At 43.0% G+C, this 20,742-nt stretch overlaps 1 protein-coding gene across 1 annotated transcript in view; it reads left to right on the top strand.

Moving 5' to 3' along the window:
* The window catches only part of LOC143958846 (Fc receptor-like protein 2), an 86,258-nt gene that overhangs the window by 23,638 nt on the left and 41,878 nt on the right, over positions 1-20,742 (top strand). Inside the window, exons 3-6 of the mRNA XM_077467827.1 lie at positions 407-673; positions 3,422-3,472; positions 9,089-9,319; positions 11,342-11,620. Coding sequence (XP_077323953.1) covers positions 407-673; positions 3,422-3,472; positions 9,089-9,319; positions 11,342-11,620 — 828 coding nt within the window. The remainder of the gene's footprint in view (positions 1-406; positions 674-3,421; positions 3,473-9,088; positions 9,320-11,341; positions 11,621-20,742) is intronic.

Here is a 20,742-nt window from a genome sequence, read left to right as displayed (position 1 = left end):
GAAATGAGCCCAGGGCAGTTTGGTTCATCACTACTTAGCTGTTGCAGAGCTACAGGCACTACTGCTATCTGACACTTCCAGTCGTGTTAGGTAGTGCCCCTTGCGGTACTCTGGGGCTCCCCCTGCTGGCCAATACAACATGTGGCAACACCTGGAAGAGAAGATTGGACTCACTGCCTGCCAGACAGATAAGTATTGGACATCTTCTCTTACAGCCTTTTCTCCTAAATTGTTATCCTAGTGATGGGATCACTTTAATTCCGACTAATTGATAAATGGAAGAATTATGATAAGTCCTGGAGGTCACACACAGGAGGCATCTACTACACATCTATACTACAAATGGTTGTGGGAGTAATTCTGTGTCAGTCCTCCATCTTCTCATGAGATCTTCTCTGTGTTCCAGACCTGGTGATCCTGCAGGTTCCTCTCGATGTTCATGAAGGAGATGATCTGACTCTGAGATGTCTCCACCGTTATGACTACACGGGAAGATATACAGAATTCTACAAGGAAGATTCTGTCATTCAAAACTGGAGCGAAACATCTGAATTTCATGTAGGAATTGTAAACATGATGAACATCGGGAGATACAAATGTACAAAGGAAATAACTCCGAAAACTTGGAATACTTATGTACCTTACACAGATGAAGCTTTTATCTCCATACACAGTAAGTCATGGGATCTTTACTTATCTACCCTTTGGATAGCTCAAAAAAAATTATTATACCCTTTCCAAATGCACATTTTAGGCCTGAAGATTAGTTACACTCCCAAATATTATGTATTTTCTGAAAGCAGAGACCCTGGAGAATAAAATGGTGAGAATTTCAATTTCATAATTTCACAGTAAAAATATGTTAATTTTAGTGCACACAAACACAATATGTTATCCCATTTTTAGAAACATATAAAAGATGGAGTTATGTCAATCAAATAGATACCAAACATACAAAGCTATAAGCCCACACCTGTGATATGGTAAAAAATATTGGTACCCGAAATTTTTACAGATCAAGAGTTTAGAATTAATCATGAAGGATGGCCCCAGAATCATTGCTGTCAGCACTAGACAAGTGCAGAATGAAAAGAATGGTTTAATTTTGATTTCTTATTTAAATAACTTTGTTTAGTTAAATTAATTTAATGTGTTTAATTCTTTTTCAGGTTTCATTTATTTTAGTTTATTCGAATTTCACTGAAACACAGAGTATCAAATCAAGATTCAAATTTATTGTATTTGAATTTCGCAAGACAGTTCAATTATTTCTATTTTATTCCATTCTATTATGTTCTATTATTTTCTATTTTATTTCATTATTTTCTAATCTATTGTATTTTTTTCTATTCTATTCCATTCTATTCTTTTATTTTATTTTCTGTGTTACTCTACTCTATTCTTTTCAAATGTTGGAAGATGGCTATATTCTAACACTAATGCACATTCTTTGAAGGAAATCAGCAATATTCAGCGATATGTTTATATTTTGAATTTGTTTTCAAATTTGCTTTGAAATCTGGCCAAAATTTTATTTAGTTATTTGAGATTCATTTAAATTCATTACTATTGTAATTCGGAAATTTGGATACATCCAAATTTGCAAAAAAATGTGTCGAAAAATGTGTCGAAGCACATATGTCTGGGTTAGCACAACTGTAATTTTTATGGGTTTTTTTTATGGCCACACTCAACACGTGATTATGTTCTTATGCACTTGAAGACCAGACTTTTTCTGCCACTTTTTGTTTACGAGTTTAAATAAGTATTTTTTATTAGAGAATTACTTATAACCCCCAAACATTATATATTTCTCCTTTACATCAGACTCCGCGAAGTTTCCCCTATACATCAGAGTCCCCAGAGTTCCCCTCTACATCAGATTCCACAGAGTTCTCCTTTACATCACAGTCCACAGAGTCCCCACTTACATCAGAGTCCACAGAGTTCCCCTTTACATCCCAGTCCACGGAGTTCTCCCTTACATCAGACTTCACAGAGTTCTCCTTTACATCAGATTCCACAGAGTTTCCCCTCTACATCAGACTCCACAGAGTTCTCCTTTACATCAGAGTCCACGGAGTTAACCCTTACATCAGACTCCACAGAGTTTTCCCTTACATCAGACTCCACAGAGTTCAAACTTACATCTGACTCCACAAAGTTCCCTTCCGTTACATCAGAATCCTCAGGGTTCAGTGTAAGAGGGATCTCTGCAGATCCTAATGTCAAAGGGAACATTTTGAACCCTGATGTAAAGGATAACTCTGATGTAACAGGGTCTCTGATCACCAAACCCCCCCTCTCCCTTACACAAGAGTCCATAGAGTTCCCCCTTACATCAGTGCAAGGGGGAATTCTGCAGACTCAGCTGTAAAGGGGAACATGGATGTAAAGAGGAATGCTGTGGACAATGATCAAAGGGGGGATGCTATGGACAATGATCTAAGGGGGGATTCTGTGGACTCTGGGGTAAAGGGGAACTCTGAGGGTCACCAGTGCCCCCCTTACATCAGAGTCTACAGAATTCCCTCTTACATCATGGCCCACAGCATTCCCCCTTTACATCAAAGTTCCTTTATATATCCAGGTCCGCAGAGTTCCCCTTGCACTGTAAGAGGGAATCCTGCAGACTATAAAATGAAGGGGAACTCTGAGGACACTGATTCAAGGAGGAGAACTGCAAACTCTGAATGTGGGGGGGGGGGGGGGGGGCTCTGGTGACCACCTACCACCTTCTGTATAGTGAATACACTAAGGTAAGGGAGAGTTATTGATATAAGGGGGGACCTTTATATGAGTGTCCTCCCTTACCTTAGTATATTCACTACCCCCATTACATCAGTGACTTCTTCCCCAGACTGTGTGGCCTGGCTAGAGCTGTCACACTGACCTCCTCCATAATAGCTTGGCCTTGGGTGCAGGGAGGGCACTGAGGACAGGCTCAGTCAGCCTTGCTTGCCTTTGATCCTCTTCTCCTCCTTGGTCAGCACTTCCGCTCCCCCTCTTTGCATTCTCAGACAACATTTTTGGAAAAGGCACCAAGCGTTATGACGTCACCATGCACCCGCCCCCCGCCCAGGGCCAAGTATGTCTGACTCCAGAACTGCACAGTGTTAAAGATGACTGCAGCCATCTTTTTTATGGGCACTCGGTACCCGTTCTCAGTCACTTACAGACAGGTAAAAAATAGCTGATTTTTACAAACTGTCCTTAAATTTATGGTCGGTTGGCAACCCTGGCTGATACAGATGTAGCATTTACGCCCATGGCAGTGATGAGGTTGAAAAAAGGAAAGCACCAAGTACAGAATAATACACCTGCAGAATTTTGTACGGGTGTGATGTGAATTCTGCACTCAGTAATGATCAATGCAGGAGATACATTATTATTACTGTTTGTCTATGTGATTATTTTTTAGATCTGTTTGAAATTCCAAAGATAAAAGTGACCCCGTATCCAGTGGTAGAAGGTGATGAGATGACCCTGACATGTGACACTCGTCTCAGCCCGCTCAGACCGAGGACACAACTGAAATTTGCTTTTTACAAAGATGGGTGGTATGTCCAAGGATTCTCTTCAACTAATCAATATGGAGTTCAGTCCGCTCAAGTGATGGACTCTGGGAATTATTCCTGTGAAGTGACAACTACAACCAACAGTGTAAAGAAGAGGAGTCAGGAGACATTGGTCAAGATAAACGGTGAGTCAACCTCAGGACCAACCAAAAGGAATGAGTAACATTTTATAAACCCAAAACAGAGGACTCAAATTTGTGATGATCAGCATTTACAGTAACAATGAATTCATGAGAAATCTACGTTACACAAAGAACGAAAAGTGCAGACTCCAAATTTCTATTTACAGTCAATACAGAAAATTAACTTTAAATGATATTGGAGCTGTGTACTATTCAGACTGTAGAGCGGCCTCAGTTCACACAGTGACCCCTTGGATGAGCCAACTCCCCAGCTTCCCTTCACTAGAAACGTAAAAAATGTGCACAAAAACCCAGAGGCAGGGACTTAAAAAGACTATGTATGACCCAAGACGGCCGCCAGGGACACCTAGATCCAGCATAGCCAACCGGAACGTTGCTATAGGGAATCATAGAGAAACCCAGTTTCCATTGACTTCCTCCTTCAGCTGCATTGCTGTTCCAGACTAGCGCCACCTGCATTGGAGAAAATAGACTGCACCTGCCTATACACCACTAGCAATAGAATGCATTAAGGTGAAAAACCTTAATGCCACGTACACACAATCGGATTATCCAGCAGACAATCCGCCCGTGTGTGGGCTCGGCTGACTTTTTTTTCCCCCAAAAGTCAGGCGGACTTAGAAAGAAAATTTGACTCAAAATTGTCCGCCGGACTCGGCAATCCGGCGGACAATCCGCCCGTCTATGTGCTAGTCCGCCCACACACGGAGTAAAGTCCGTTCATTTTGAACGTGGCTCCAGGTAGACGGAACTAGCAAAGGAAGTGAATGTCGCCACCTCCATCTGTGAGATTTACACTTCGCTTGCCCCGTCACCGGGTATGGATTTAAAGGGGAAGCCCTACGTCAAAAAAATGGTGTGGGGGTCCCCCCAAAGTCCATAGAAGACCCTTCTCCGAGCACGCAGCCCGGCCGGTCAGGAAAGGGGGTGGGGACGAGCGAACACCCCCCCTCCTGAGCCATACCAGGCTGCGTGCCCTCAACATGGGGGGGTGCTTTGGGGAAGGGGGGGCCCTGTGGCCCCCCACCCTAAAGCTCCTTGTCCCCATGTTGATGAGGACACGGGCCTCTTCCCGACAACCCTGGCCATTGGTTGTCGGGGTCTGCGGGCGGGGGGCTTATCAGAATCCGGGAGCCCCCTACCCTATGTAAATGAGTATGGGGTACATCATACCCCTACCCATTCACCTGGGGAAAAAAGTGTACATAAAAAAAAACACAACACAGGTTTTTAAAATACTTTATTAGACAGCTCCGGGGGTCTTCTCTTCTTCCGTCTTCAGGGGTCTTCTCGCCAGACTCCTCCGCTATATTCTGCTAGCTCTTTAACTAGCGGAGGAGCCCGGTTTTCTCCTTCGTCGCCGCCGCCGTCCAGGGGTCTTTTTCTGACTTCGGGGGTCTTGTCCTGCTCTTCGGGGGTCTTCCTGTGGTTCTTCTTGCCGGGCTTCCGCTTTCTTCTTCCAGCTTTTTTACTAGCATTGGCCCGGTCTTCTGTCGCTGTCGCCGCCGCCGCCTTCTGCCACCGCCATCGCCTTCTGCTTCTTCTGCTTCTTCTTCTTCCTTCTTCAGATGTTGACACAATGCTCTCTCCGGCCGTAATGCTGGGGACACGTTGTGCGGCGACTTATATAGGGACAAGGGGCGAGGTCATCAGGTCATGTCACATGGTGACCCCGCCCCTTATGATGTCACAGTCGATGTACCCCATACTCCTTCACATAGGGTAGGGGGCTGGGATCTGGGGGGACCCCTTCTTAAAGGGGGCTCCTGGATTCTGATAAGCCCCCGCCCGCAGACCCCGACAACCAATGGCCAGGGTTGTCGGGAAGAGGCCCTTGTCCTCATCAACATGCGGACAAGGTGCTTTGGGGTTGGGGGACTGCAGGGCCCCCCCTCCCCCAAAGCACCCCCCCATGTTAAGGGCACGTGGCCTGGTGCGGCTCAGGAGGGGGGCGTTCGCTCGTCCCCACCTCCTTTCCTGACCGGCCGGGCTAAGTGCTCGGATAAGGGTCTGCTATGGACTTTGGGGGTACCCCCACGCCGTTTTTTCGGCCTAGGGCTTCCCCTTTAAATCCATGCCAGGTGACAGGGCTATCAAGGTGTCAATCTCACAGATGGAGGTGGCAACATTCACATTCACTAGTTCCATCTACCTGGAGCCACATTCAAAATGAACGGACTTTACTCCATGTGTGGGCAAGTCCGTTCATTTCAAAAGTCCACCAGAAAAGTCTGGTCGTGTGTGTGCAGGTCCGCTCCTTTGGAAAGTCCGGTGGACCTCCGCTGCAAAGTCCATCCAGATAGTCCGATCGTATGTACGCGGCATAAGGCTTTACATATGTTTTCAAGCACACAAAAAAGCTGACTGACTGAGCCTACCTAGAAGAGCTTCAATAAAACAGCAACTATTGGGACTATGAACACATGGGTCAGGACTATGTAATCTACATAAAATGTATAGAGTGCAGGGGTCAGGAGTAAGTAACATGCAAAACAACATATAGAGTGCATCAGTCAGGATGAACCCTGTGGTCACATCAAAGTCCCCAGTATTTCCCTATACATCAGGGTTCTAAGAGTTTCTCCTTATATCAGAGTTCCCCTTTACATCAGACTCCACAGACTTCCTCCTTAGATCAGAGTCCACAGAGTTACCCCTTACATCAGAGTCCTCAGAGTTCTCCTCTAAATCAGACTCCACAGAGCCCCCCTTACATCAGAGTCCACAAAGTTCCCCTTTATATTGCAGTTCACAGAGTTTTCCCTTACATCAGACTCCACAGAGTTCACCCTTACATCAGAGTCAAGAGCCCCCCTTTACATTAGAGTTTGCAGGGTTCAGTGTAAGGGGAAACTCTGCAGATCCTGATGTAAAGGGGGACACTGTGGACACTAATGTAAGGGATGACTCTGATGTAATGGGGACTCTGATCACCAAACCCCCCTCTCCCTTACACAAAAGTCCACAGAGTTTCCCCTTACATCAGTGCACTGGGGAATTCTGTTACATGCAGAGGTCAGAGCTGTAGAGGGGTGAAAGTGAGATGTGGATAGGGGAGGCCTCATACACACAATCTGACTTTGTACAAACTTTCCCGTGGACTTTTGTACAAAGGGTGTAGTCCACAAGTTTGTATTGCACACACATGATCTGACTTTTTAGGCAACAAACACGAACGTAGTGACGTTTTAACATACTGGCGACACTTCAAAAGAGGAAGTTCAATTACTCCAGCGCCACCTTTGGTCAACTTCTGTATTGTTGTCTGATCTTTTGGTTCTGAGCATACATGTTTGTACCTTGTACAAAAGTCCGATGGTTTTGTGTACACGCGATTGGACTTTGCTCCATCGGACTTATGTTGTCAAAAAGTTTGTCCGTTCACACAGCCAACAAAAGTCTGATGAAAATGGAAAAGTTTGTCCGATGGAGCGTACACACGGTTCGGATGTTGCTCCAAAACAGTTAATTTGCATGTTTGTTGACAAAAAGTCTGATCGTGTGTACGGGCCTTTAGACTTACCAAAACTATGTAGTGCAAGGGCCTGCCTGATTGCATACAAATTGAAAATGTTAAGGTTTAACCTCATATTATGTGGTTTTGGTAAAAAGGATAAAATCTAAAGAAAATTGTATAATGTGTATGGACCCTAAGCCAGAACACTAGTGAACCTTTGTGGATCTGTGTGGTCACCTCACCATGTGTTAAGGCTTATACACATGATCTGACTTTTTGACAACAAACATGCAAATTAGCTGTTTTGGAGCAACATCCGACCGCGTGTACGCTCCATCGGACAAACTTTCTGGCAAAAAAAGTCAGATGGAGCAAAGTCCGATCGTGTGTACAGAAAACCATAGGACTTTTGTACAAAGTACAAACATGCATGCTCAGTAGACATGTGCATTCGTTTTCATCCGAAAGCATTTTCGGCTGAATTTCAGGTATTTTCATTTTCGTTTGGACAAACGATAACAAAAGCGTAGAATCCAAAAAACGACAGAGCCGACATAAACAAATGCTTTATTTTCTTTTTCGTTGTTACAACAGTTTGATATAGAATAGGAGATTCAACGTGACTCTGACAATAACAATCTGGGTCTATTGAACCTGTGGTCGAATGTGCCTAACCTTACCTCTATTAGTCCAAGATTATATAGAGAAAAGATTCGACAGAGAGAAAAGATTCGACAGAGAGAAAAGATGACACCTGACACTGTGAGACTAAAGCCTCATACACACGATCAGACTTTGTACAAACTTTCCCTTGGATTTTTGTACAAAGGGCGTCGGCCCTGAACTTGTATTGCATACACACAGCAGGACTTTTTCAGCCAACTTTCACCAAATCATGTGGTTTTACTGCTCTTTACCGCCACCTTTGGTCAACTTCTGTATTGTTGTCTGATCTTTTGCATTGGTTCTGAGCATGCCTGTTTGTACTTTGTACAAAAGTCCTATGGTTTTCTGTACACACGATCAGACTTTGCTCCATCTGACTTTTGTTGCCAGAAAGTTTGTCCGTTCGCACAGCCAACAAAAGTCCAATGAAAACCAAAAAAGTTTGTCCGATGGAGCGTACACACGGTCGGATGTTGCTCCAAAGCAGCTAATTTGCATGTTTGTTGTCAAAAAGTCTGATTGTGTGTATGGGCCTTTAGACCATTCATTCAACATGAACGATGGAGATTCGACAAAGCAACGAAAAACACACAGGTTTATAATAATATTCGACGGAGCATCGAAACTGTACGACGCTGCAATCTAACATTTCCGGGGTCAAATGCTCCGCTTATAGGCTATATAGAGTTTAGCAGCTCTGTCAAATCTTCTTTATACATTCGACAGACACGATAAGCCTTCAAAGACAGATTCGACCATAATTCATGTGGATTTTTGGACGAATGCAAGTTTTGAACGAAAAACAAAATAAATTAAAAAAAGATTTCAGGAGTAACTAAATAAATTTATTTCCGAAAACGAAATTCTGAAACAAAATATTTCACGCTGCACATGTCTAATGCTCAGAACCAATGCAAAAGATCAGGCAACAATACAGAAGTTGACCAAAGGTGGCGGTAAAGAGCAGAAAAAGCACGTGATTTGGTGAAAGTTGGCTGAAAAAGTCCTGCCGTGTGTATGCAATACAAGTTCACGGGCTGACGCCCTTTGTACAAAAATCCAAGGGAAAGTTTGTACAAAGTCTGATTGTGTGTATGAGGCTTTAGTCTGATATCATGCTGGTAGCTCACCTGTTGTATTTTTTTCACAGAAAAAGCATTTATATTTTTCCTCCTTGATTTCCTTCTCTGCAGAGCTGTTCATAAATTCAACAATCAAAGCAATCCGATATCCAGATATAGAAGGAGACAATATGACCCTGATATGTAACACGAGTCTCAGTCCGCTCAGACAGAGGACAGAACTGCAGTTTGCTTTCTACAGAGATGGACGGAATGTTCAGGAATTCAGTTCTTCCAATCAATATGGTGTCCAATCCGCCCAACTGGAGGATTCTGGGAATTATTCCTGTGATGTGAGAGCATCAAACGGCAAAGTGAAGAAAAGTAGTCACTTCATCCATATTATGATAAAAGGTGAATATGATTTATTCCCAAACCGATCACAAAATACACCTCCAGGTTTATGGTAAAAAATCAATCTGTGCAAAATTATAGATTGTCATCCAACCATTACAATTGTTTCTGGCAGATTCTGTTCAAATATCTAGCAATTTATAGGGATGATCAGACACATTGTTTTGAAATTTCTTAAATTAGAAATTGCAAGGAAAAGGGGAAGGGGGAAAGAGAAAAACCTACACACAAAAAGACCTCAAGGAAAAGTGTTGGTTCTATTGGACTTTTAAGGGTCCTTTCACACGGGGCGGATCAGTTCTGATCCGCCCCGTGGATATCCGTTTGCTCAGCGGGGATCACTCCGCCGATCCCCGCTGAGCAGGGAGATGACAGGTCTGTCTCTGCACACTGCGCAGGGACGGACCTGTCACAGCGCCGCTCTCCCCTATGGGAGATCGGATGACGACGGACCGCAGTGCCCGTCGTCACCCGATCCGATCCGCAGACGGATGGAAAAATAGCTTTTTCCTCCGTCACACTTTTTCGGATCGGAGCGGGTCGGATGTCAGCGGACATGTCACCGCTGACATCCGACGCTCCATAGAGCTCTATGGAGCACCCGTTCAGGTCCGCCTGAAAAACTGACAGGCGGGCCTGAACGGGACGTCAGTGTGAAAGGGGCCTTAGGCAAAATTAAATATATTGTAAAAGGAAAAATAAGATATATTCAAAAATATTTATTTATAAAACAAAAAATTAAAATTAAAAGAAAGAAAAAAGAGTAAAAGCATATCAAGTGCTGCTTTGTATCCTGTCTGTGTTAGTACAATCTAGACAAAATCCATATCCATTTCCATTGGTTATATATACCCAAAGGGTGACAAGTTGTACATTAATATTCTAAGATAAAACAGGAAATATACTAGACAAGGTATCAATTAGACCCCTTTCACACTGGGGCGTTTTTTCAGGCGTTTTTCATGCGCTTTAGCGTTAAAAAAAGCGCCTGAAAGAAGCTGCAACTGCAATCCCAATGTAAAAGCCCGCGTGCTTTCACACTGAGGCGCTGCGCTGGCAGAGCGTCAAAAAAAGTCCTGCAAGCAGCTTCTTTGCAGCGCTTTTGGAGCGGTGAATACAACGCTCCTAAAACGCCCCTTCCCTTTGAAATCAATGGGAAGCGCTTGTAAAACGCCCGAAAAACGCCTGAAAAACGCTATTGGCAGCAGCGTTTTGTGGGCGCTTTTAACCCTTTATTTGGCCACTAGCAGGGGTTAAAAGCGCCCCAATAACGCTCGAAAAACGCTGTTAAAGCGCTGCTAGTTTAAGCGGCGCTTTACGAGCATTTTTCGGGCGCTGACATTTCACATTGGGACTGCAGATGAGGCTTCTTTCAAGCGCTTTACATGCGCTTTTTTGTAACGCTAAAGCGCTTGAAAAACGCCTGAAAAACGCCCCAGTGTGAAAGGGGTCTTACAGAACTAGATCAGACATATTCTGGCGCTCTACATGTTTCGCGTTTTGGGCAACGCTTCCTCAGGAGCTTTAGCAATTTTCTACAATACAGAAAATGTATCAATCAGATCAAAATCATAGAATACTTCACATATATTTAAAATCTGTTTATAAATTAGGCAGAAACAATAAGCAAAAATATAATTGCAAAAAAAAAAAAAAATTCTAATTTAAGTCATGATAAGGACGTGGCAATTGGTTTTTTGACTTTTGAGTGTATCCACAGAAACCACCCTGTGATAGATACAGACCTTTGTTTATTGTTTTGAAATTTCTGTAAAATTTGACCCCCTTATTGACCCCACAATTGGTCGAACCTTTGTTAAAATGTTGGGACTTTTTGCCTAAATTCATTGATGTTAAATCTGAATACCAGATATGGATTTTTTTTGCATTTGTGCCAGTGAAACTATGCAAAAAAAAATCCATACCTGGAATTCAGATTCAAGGGAGACAAATTTCACCAAATTTTCTGACTTTTGACGCTCATCCATTCTAAGCAAATAGTCAATTTTCTTTTTTTTGCAGAGTTGTTTTTCACCCCGGTGCTAAATGTAAGCACAATGGAAGTCTTAGAAGGTGACAACATGACCATGGAGTGTGACACGAGTCTCAATCCGCTCATACAGAGGACAGAACTGCAGTTTGCTTTCTACAGAGATGGTCGGAATGTTCAGGAATTCAGTTTATCTGATCAATACGGAGTCCAGTCCGCCCAACTGGAGGATTCTGGGAATTATTTCTGCAAAGTGACATCTGCATCCAACATTTCTAAGAAGAGCAAGGATGTCTTTGTCCAGATACGAGGTGATTGTTTTACCGTCAGTTAAGAAAAAATGTAACCTGCATACAGTATCATACAAAAGTAAGTACACCCCTCACATTTTTGTAAATATTTTCTTCTATCTTTTCATGTGACAACACTGAAGAAATGACACTTGTCTACAATGTAAAGTAGTGAGTGTGCAACTTGTATAACAGTATAGATTTGCCATCCCCTCAAAATAACTCAACACACAGCCATTAAAGCGGGAGTAAATCCGCTGACGTTTTTTTTTTGACCTGCAAAGGAAAAGTCATAATAAGCTAGTATGCACCGCATATTAGCTCATTATGAAATACTTACCTTAGAACGAGGCCCCAACATCTGGCCCGATCCACGCTGAGGGAGCTGACATGTTCCCTCAGCGTGTCTTCTGGGTATCGTGGCTCCGGCGCTGTGAGTGGCCGTAGCCGCAATATCGTCACTCCCACTCATGCCCGCGGGAGATTTCTCTCTGGCAGAGTCCGGACTTTCAGCCGAGAATCCCCTGTGCGCATGCGCCGCTGCAGTCAGCGGCGCATTGCAATGGGAATATCTCCCAAACCGTACAGGTTTAGGAGATATTTTTTTTAACTACAGGTAAGCTGCCTTATAGGCCTACCTGTAGGTCAAAGTTTAAAAATGACTATACAACCACTTTAATATCTACAAAAGTAAGTACACCCCTAAGTGGAAATATCCAAATTGGGCCCAATTAGCCATTTTCCCTCCCCGGTGTCATGTGACTTGTTAGTGTTACAAGGTGTCAGGCGTGAATGGGGAGCAGGTGTGTTAAATTTGGTGTTATTGCTCTCACTCTCTCATACTGGTCACTGGAAGTTCAACATGGTACCTCATGGCAAAGAAAAAAAGAATTGTTGCTCTACAGAAAGATGGCCTAGGCTATAAAAAGATTGCCAAGACCCTGAAACTGAGCTTCAGCATGGTGGCCAAGACCATAGAGTGGTATAACAGGACAGGTTCCACTCAGAACAGGCCTCGCCATGGTCGACCAAAAAAGTTGAGTGGATATGCTCAGCGTCATATCCAGAGGTTGTCTTTGGGAATGTATGAGTGCTGCCAGCATTGCTGCAGAGGTTGAAGGGGTGGGGGGGTCAGCCTGTCAGTGCTCAGACCATACGCCGCACACTGCATTAAATTGGTCTGCATGGCTGTCATCCCAGAAGGAAGCCTCTTCTAAAAATGATGCACAAGAAAGCCCACAAACAGTTTGAAGACAAGCAGACTGCGGCCCAGACCCTTTGGAGACTGGGCCGCAGGGCAGTATTCCAACATAACAACCCCAAACACAACTCCACGAAGACCACTGCCTTGCTAAAGAAGCTGAGGGTAAAGGTGATGGACTGGCCAGACCTAAACCCTATTGAGCATCTGTAGGGCATCCTCAAACGGAAGGTGGAGGAGTGAAGGTGTCTACCATCCACCAGCTCTGCGAGGTCGTCATGGAGGAGTGGAAGAGGACTTCAGTGGCAACCTGTGAAGCTCTAAAGGAACTCCATGCCCAAGAGGGTTAAGGCAGTGCTGGAAAATAATGGTGGCCACACAAAATATTGACACTTTGGGCCCAATTTGGACACTTTCACTTAAGGGTGTACTCGCTTTTGTTGCCAGTGGTTTAGACATGAATGGCTGTGTGTTGAGTTATTTTGAAGGGAGGGAAATGTACACTGTTATACAAGCTGTACACTCACTACTTCAGTGTTGTCACATGAAAAGATATAATAAAATATTTACGAAAATGTGCGGGGTGTACTCACTTTTGTGAGCTACTGTAGGTATGTACATCCAGTTCCGGGACAAGGTCATCCAGTGCCCTGGGACCACACTTCCACCCCACTCCATGCTTCACTCCTATCAATCAGGCATTACTGGAGAACAAAGCATTGGCCAGCTCCCAGCACCCCACCCCTCCACATTAAAAATATATTTTTTGCCCCCCTCCTTGTCCTGTGTGCATCCACTAATATGCATTATCTGTTCTCGTGAACTAAAAACTGTTCTATTTTCCTTTATGCAGAGAAAAATAGCAAGCACACAATACCAATAATCATTGTGACTCTTCTGGTCTTGCTCTTGGTTGCCACTTTCCTGCTCTTCAAGTACAGACACAAGCTACACTGGCCAACCGTTGGGTGTCCACATCAACGAAGAGGACTGCAACTAGAGCCTCAAATTTCTCTAACATGTATGACCATTATCTATATATTAAAGGAGTACCAATGACTAGGATGTAGTACAAATATGCTATCAAAAGCCCAAAGGCAGTTTCTCTAATATATATGACTTAAAGCTAAAGTTTATTCTTCCTATTTTTTTGTCTTCATTGGTTCCTTCTTTCCCTCCACATCAACATGCTAATAGAAATTTTACATTAAACCTTTTCAATTTTATTACATACTTTATTTTAGGCCAAAATGCATAATTTCTTGGTCTTTCTGCTTCTGTATGCAATGCAGGCACATCATGGCTGATTAAATATATACTGTATATACATACACACACACGTGCACACATTTTTTTTTCCAAGGGTCTTCTGTCCAGTCTGCTGACATCACAAGTCCTTCCTCTTTGCTTCCAGCCCATGCATCCTGTTGGACTGTATGTCACTCTCTAAAACAATTTAGTGCAGTAGTGCCCTGGGCTCACAGGAAGTGGGTTGAACGATGCTGTCATTCAACCTGGAGGTTCAGGACACTGAGGAGGATTGATTGATTAAATATTTTCAAAGGTGATTTTTTTTTTTTTTTTAGTTTCACTTTTGCAAAGTTACAGTATTTATTTTCTTATGTTTAAGTGGAGCACAGGCATGTACTGGCTATCGGGACTACCGGGAGTTTCCCGGTGGGCCGATGGCTCAGTGGGCCACTCTGATGTAAGGGGGCTGGTGATGGTTAGGGGGTGCTGATGGGACACTCTGATGTAAGGAGGTGCTGATGGGACACTCTGATGTAAGGGGGTGCTGATGGGACACTCTGATGTAAGGGGGTGCTGATGGGACACTCTGATGTAAGGGGGTGCTGATGGGACACTTTGATGTAAGGGGGTGCTGATGGGACACTCTGATGTTAGGGGGTGCTGATGGGACACTCTGATGTAAGGGGGCTGCTCATGGGACACTCTGACGTAAGGGAGTGCTGATGGGACACTCTGACGTAAGGGGGCTGGTAATGGGACACTCTGATGTAAGGGGGTGCTGATGGGACACTCTGATGTAAGGAGGTGCTGATGGGACACTCTGATGTAAGGGGGTGCTGATGGGACACTCTGATGTAAGGAGGTGCTGATGGGACACTCTGATGTAAGGGGGTGCTGATGGGACACTCTGATGTAAGGGGGTGCTGATGGGACACTCTGATGTTAGGGGGTGCTGATGGGACACTCTGATGTAAGGGGGCTGCTCATGGGACACTCTGACGTAGGGGAGTGCTGATGGGACACTCTGACGTAAGGGGGCTGGTAATGGGACACTCTGATGTAAGGGGTGCTGATGGGACACTCTGATGTAAGGGAGTGCTGATGGGACACTCAAAATGTAAGTGGGCCGGTCTGGATGAAGTCCAGGGCCAAATTTCTGTCCCAGTCCAGCCCTGGTGGAGCACGTCTTTAAATATATGTTGCATTGTACAACTTTAATACAGAAGAATATGTCATTATCATCTCCCTCTTTCACAGTTGTTGCCGGAGAGTCAGCTGATGACACTGAAGTCACTTACACCAACCTTATTCTGCATCGTGTACCTAAAGGTAATCCCTGTGAAGGAGTTCATGTTCCTGTTTGCTGTTTACAAATTTATGTGGCATTGACACATAGAACACAGTGGTAGTCTCCTCCTGCTTGTAAGCTCTCTTTGTATGACTGAAACCTGCTCTGACTCATTCACCTATGTATTCAGATCTTGGCTTGAGCTACTGATCCCTGTAGACATAGACCTTTTACAACACTGCGGTAAGAAGATATGGAAAGCATATGAGAAGGAGTGTCTATAGCTCTATCTGGTGGCAAGATAGAAACCTATTATATATGTTATAATTCAATACCTGATGGAATAAAAAAATGTCTAAAATATGAGTATTTTTTTAAATTACTTTTTCACGCATATTGATAAAATAATAACATTTTTGTTATATTTTGCAATATATTTAATGAAATGGGATGAAATGGGTGAGGCATAGGCAGGACTTGGCAGATGGGGCCCAAGTATAAAAAGGTTGAGAACTGATGGGGTAAAGAATCGGTGACCGGAGAAGGGGATGGATTACTTTTTGATCATGTAAAGTAGCCACTGAAAATCAGAATTTCCTTCCTGTTGAAAATCTGAATTTAAAATCTGTTTGTCACTATTGATCAACATAATGATAATTCATATTTATAATGGGGAACATACACACACAGCAACGTTTAAAGAACTACAGCACATTTTTAATAAATTCCCATTCTGAACTTTTTTTTTAAGTATACCAGAAAGTATATTTTCACATTTTGAATTAAATTTTCATAGCCTACTAGTGGATATCAGTTTGTCAGAAAAGGCAGTTGGAATCATTGCTAGACACTTGTTGAGCCTAAACCAATTGCACAGTAGATGGCATATTGTTTTCATTGCCTCACTAAAGTCTGTCCATGCACGTGTTATGGACTAGGAGAAGTAGTAAATTGTGAATATTGTGTACATTTATTGTATGTTCATTTTCCAGGGTCTTCAACATTGACCAGAGAACCTGTGAGTATAATTCAATATTTAAAAACATTGGTTAAGTGCAAGATTTACAATATCAGGTTCAGAAGAATAATTGGAAGGATTAATGGGTGATGATGGGTACCCAAAGTATTGATTCCAGATGGTGGTGTGCAGATGGTGGCAACACTAGACTGGCTCTATTCCCAAACCAAAGGGCTTCCAAGCCCACTTTGGACTGATACCGGGAAAAGAGATAAGGACTGGAGAACGACACCAGAGTATTGAAGCATTAGATGTTGAGGAACATGTTTAAGCCCTTGTACACACGGTCGGAGAATCCGTCGGAAGGTGTCCTATCGGACCGTGTTGTCGGATAATCCGACTGTGTGTGGTATGCATCGGACTGTTTCCGTCGGACCAAATTTTCCAACTTGCTGGAAATATTTTCCGACAAACTGGTCCGATAGGACATACTCCAATCATGTGTAGAGAATTTCGATCGGACAAAGTGCCACGCATGCTCAGATCAAATTCCTACATCAAAGCTATTGGTTACTAGCCTGAACGTAGTCCCATCGTAACGAAATTACGTCATCACGTTCTGAAAGATCGGATTTTTAGACAACTTTGTCCGACCGTGTGTATTCAACAGTTTCGGACAAGATCCGACGGACAAAATCCGACGGATTTGGTTGACGGAATCTCCGACCGTGTGTACAAGGGCTAAGAGCTGCCTTATAACAACTCTGTGACTCTAATGCCTAAAGTCCATTCAATAGACCAACATTTATCAACCTTTTACCCCAGAGGAACCCTTCGAAACAATTTTTTGTTTTTGTTTTTTTGGTTGAACTAGATGGACTTGTGTCTTTTTTCAACCTGACTAACTATAGAGCTATGTAACTATGTGTTGGGGAACCATTGCAAAAACCAATTCATTGGTGGTCAGTGGGAAAAGTACCCCCTACATTGCTGACCAGTGGTAAAAATGTTCCCCTTTAGTGGTGGTCCAAATGCCACCCTTACAGATAGCTAAAAAGTTAATTGAGTTAATAGTTACATAGTTAGTCAGGTTGAAAAAAAAAAAGATACAAATCCATCTAGTTCAACCTATAGAAAAAAAATAGAACAAATAAAATTAATAGAACAAATAAAATGCAAGTGGTGTTGATCACCGAACTATGCAGAACCATAAAAATAAGAGGTCAGTCAGCCACAGCTCAAGGTGCCCCTGGCAACCTCTGGAGGAACCCTAGTTGAGGATGGCTGCCTTAGACATTCCCTCTGTTTATCAAGCCCCGATGAAAAGGGTGTCCTAGAGCCCGAAAAGAGTTGGCTATACAAGCAAATTCTGCTTGAACTTCATAGTTGAAATAACATATTTTGGACTTTAATACTCTGATGTAACGCTCCAGTTCTTATATCTTTTTTGAGATTTAGGAAGAATATGAACACTGTGTGAGCTGAACAGTAGGCATAGACCAGGTCACAAGTAGGTTGAGCCAATACAAGAAACAGTAATGTATTCTTCAAATTTTCAGCCTGACAGGAGTATTGGGTTGGCAGGGTAACTAGAGCAGTAGGCAAAGGTCAATGCACAAGTAGGATGAGACCTTCAATCCAATATTTGTACAGGGAATAGTAATACATTTCTCAGATTTTGATCCTGGCAGGAGCGCTGGGTTAGTAAGGTAACTAGAGCAGCAGGCAGAAACGGACCGTAATCCTCTACAGGTGCAAGTGTTCTGAAGCTCTCCTACAAAAATTTTCACATTTGTAATCATAAGATACATGGATCCTCTCTTACCCAATCTCCAAATGTCCCATTGTGGTTCAACATCAATCTGGCAGAGCTTGCTAAGCTTCATGATGTACCATGCTGAGCTTAAGTATGCTCATCAACTGTTTTCTTCCAGGACATTTAAATCATTTTCCGCACTAAGAGCTGAACTCAGCATTCCTAACACTTATTTTTTCCCTTATGTATAACATCATCACGCAGTAGCAGCCAAGTTCGGCTAGGGGGATGTCCTACTTTAGCCCTCAGAACTGGAAACTCTGTTATTCGTAAATAATTATTCTAAGTTGGTTTCTAGATTTTATTGCTTGGAATTAGCGCTAACACATGGGGGGCCCCAGTGTCAAAGGGGTTTTTCTATCCTCATCTAGACAAGATTAAAGCTCAATGGCAGACAGCTATACCAGCATTGCAGCATGACTCTTGGGTGGAAGTGTTGGGGAACCAGCTTTATGGGGTCATAGCAGTCAGGAATAAGGTGATAGATTGTGCAAAATGGGTAGATTGGATTCCCCAGAATGCTATAGGTGCCACGTTGCCACTGGAGATTTTTTTCACATGATATGGGATTGCCAAGGTATGCGACGGCTTTGGTCTATGATTACTACATTTACAGAAGAGAAGTTAGCCTTACCCAATATATGTACCCTCATTAGATGACTCCTAGGAGACCTTGAGGATGAGGGCCTTCGCGATTCCCAAAAAACTTTGCTGAGGTTCCTCTTCTTTGATGCTAAAAAAACTATTGTTTTACAGTTGAAGAAACCAGACCTTCCTAGCTTGAAAATGTACATCGATTTAATAAATAAAACCCTAACTATGTACAAAATGACTTACACTGCAATGGTTTTCCAAAAAAATGCGATAGAATTTGGTCGAGTTGGACTTCTGCAGTCTCAGACAACATAGAGGTCGAGTTTGATTTATATTCTGTTGCCTTAGTGGTCCTGGTCAAGCTATGTAAGTTTTGTGCCTTATTATTTTACCTATACTGGCTATATTTCCTTTTTTGCACCTTATGTTGTGAATTCATCAGCTGTTTTCTGTTGGAGTTGTGCTTAAGGCTTTGGGCTTTGCGAGCGATGCTTATGTGTCTATGTACGAAATTGGCCTTATATCAGTATGTATTGCTGGTCTGTTAGTATGTACCCTGTTCAGTTTTTCTCAGTTTTGTTGACTGAAAAATAAATAAAACTACCTTTAAAAAAAAAAGGAAAGAAAACTTTAGCAGCCCACAAGTAGGACAAGATCTTCATTAAAACATTTTTACTAGAAAGAGTAATTATATTTGGAATGGAGCCCGATTCCCACACACTCCGCTTGAGTGCTTCTGTCAGTATACCGCATCCTCCAGGTGGAACATCAATATCAGATATTATAGCAGATCGTACAAGACTAGCTGACAATAGCTTGTCTAAACATGGAACATTTTATTTGAAACTCAGACACATACTTTTATATCCCACAGGAGGGCGGCCCCTCCTGATCATATTACCCTAACAATACAAACTGTAACCAGAAACATAATTAACATGAGATAATTAACTTGTCATTTAACCAGCCTAGGTGTCTCAATGCCCACCCAGACAATGTTGTGATTAATCAGATATCCCCACTTCAGGTCAGACTTGCCGGCATTAAACTCCCAAAGTACAATACACATTGTTATAAGTATAAACACATCCCACAAGAGTTTGCTAGCAGAGACAAACATTATTCCAATTAGCACAATTTACAATACAAACGGTGATCTTCCTCAGCCTAGTAGGCAACAGACTATAGCAGGAGACCTCAGTAGCAGACTGTTCCTCTCCTACATTGAAGACCATGGCATCCACATCTAAGCAATGCTTTAATTAATCAGGAATTGCAGACGGCATGGCAACGGTCTACAACAGGCTATGAGGCAAAGCTCATACAATGTTGCATTTGAAGTAAACCACATTCTCACTGTCATAATTTTCTCGGTCACCCTGTGCCCCTAATAGATACAGGTTGACTTACACATAAGTGGGACATGGGGAGCTGAAACAAGGGTTTCCCAACCTCTCCAAGGGAAACTGGGTTCCATGGGCTGCCCAAAGTGCCTCTCGTCACAATATTCTTCAGATTTTATTCCTGGTGGGAGTCCTGGTGTGGCAAGGTAACTAGAGCAGTAGGCATAGGTTGATGCACAAGTAGGGTGAACACTTTATTAAAGAAAATTATATAAGGAATTGTATTTATATTCTTCAGAGTTTGGGCCTAGTAGTAGGTAGAAGCCTTAGGGTGGCATGATAACTAGTGCACACATATGGTGAGGCACTCATTCCAAAAACTGTCCCAGGAATAGTAATACAGTATATTCTTGCAAACGATTTTGGTCCTGGTAGGTCCTGGTAGGCAAGGTAACTAGAGCAGTAGGCATGACCTGCTGCACAAGCAGGGCCAGGCCCTCATTTCAAAAGTTGTACAAGGAATAGTAAAATATTATTCAGATTTTGGGTCTGGTAGGAGCCTAAGGGTGGCAGGATAGAGCAGTAAGCAGTAGTGTGATGCAACCATTCCAATAAATTGCTCAGCAAATTATATTCTTCAGATGTTGGCCCAGCAGTAACCCCCAGGTGGCAAGGTACCAGGGAAAGCAGGA

This window comes from Lithobates pipiens, unplaced genomic scaffold (genome assembly GCF_037356315.1).
Source record: "Lithobates pipiens isolate NorthernLeopardFrog02 unplaced genomic scaffold, aLitPip1_a1.2 Scaffold_62, whole genome shotgun sequence".
Lineage (NCBI taxonomy): Eukaryota > Metazoa > Chordata > Amphibia > Anura > Ranidae > Lithobates > Lithobates pipiens.
Note: the sequence above shows the minus strand (reverse complement) of the source record. Positions and strands in the feature narration are given on the sequence as shown.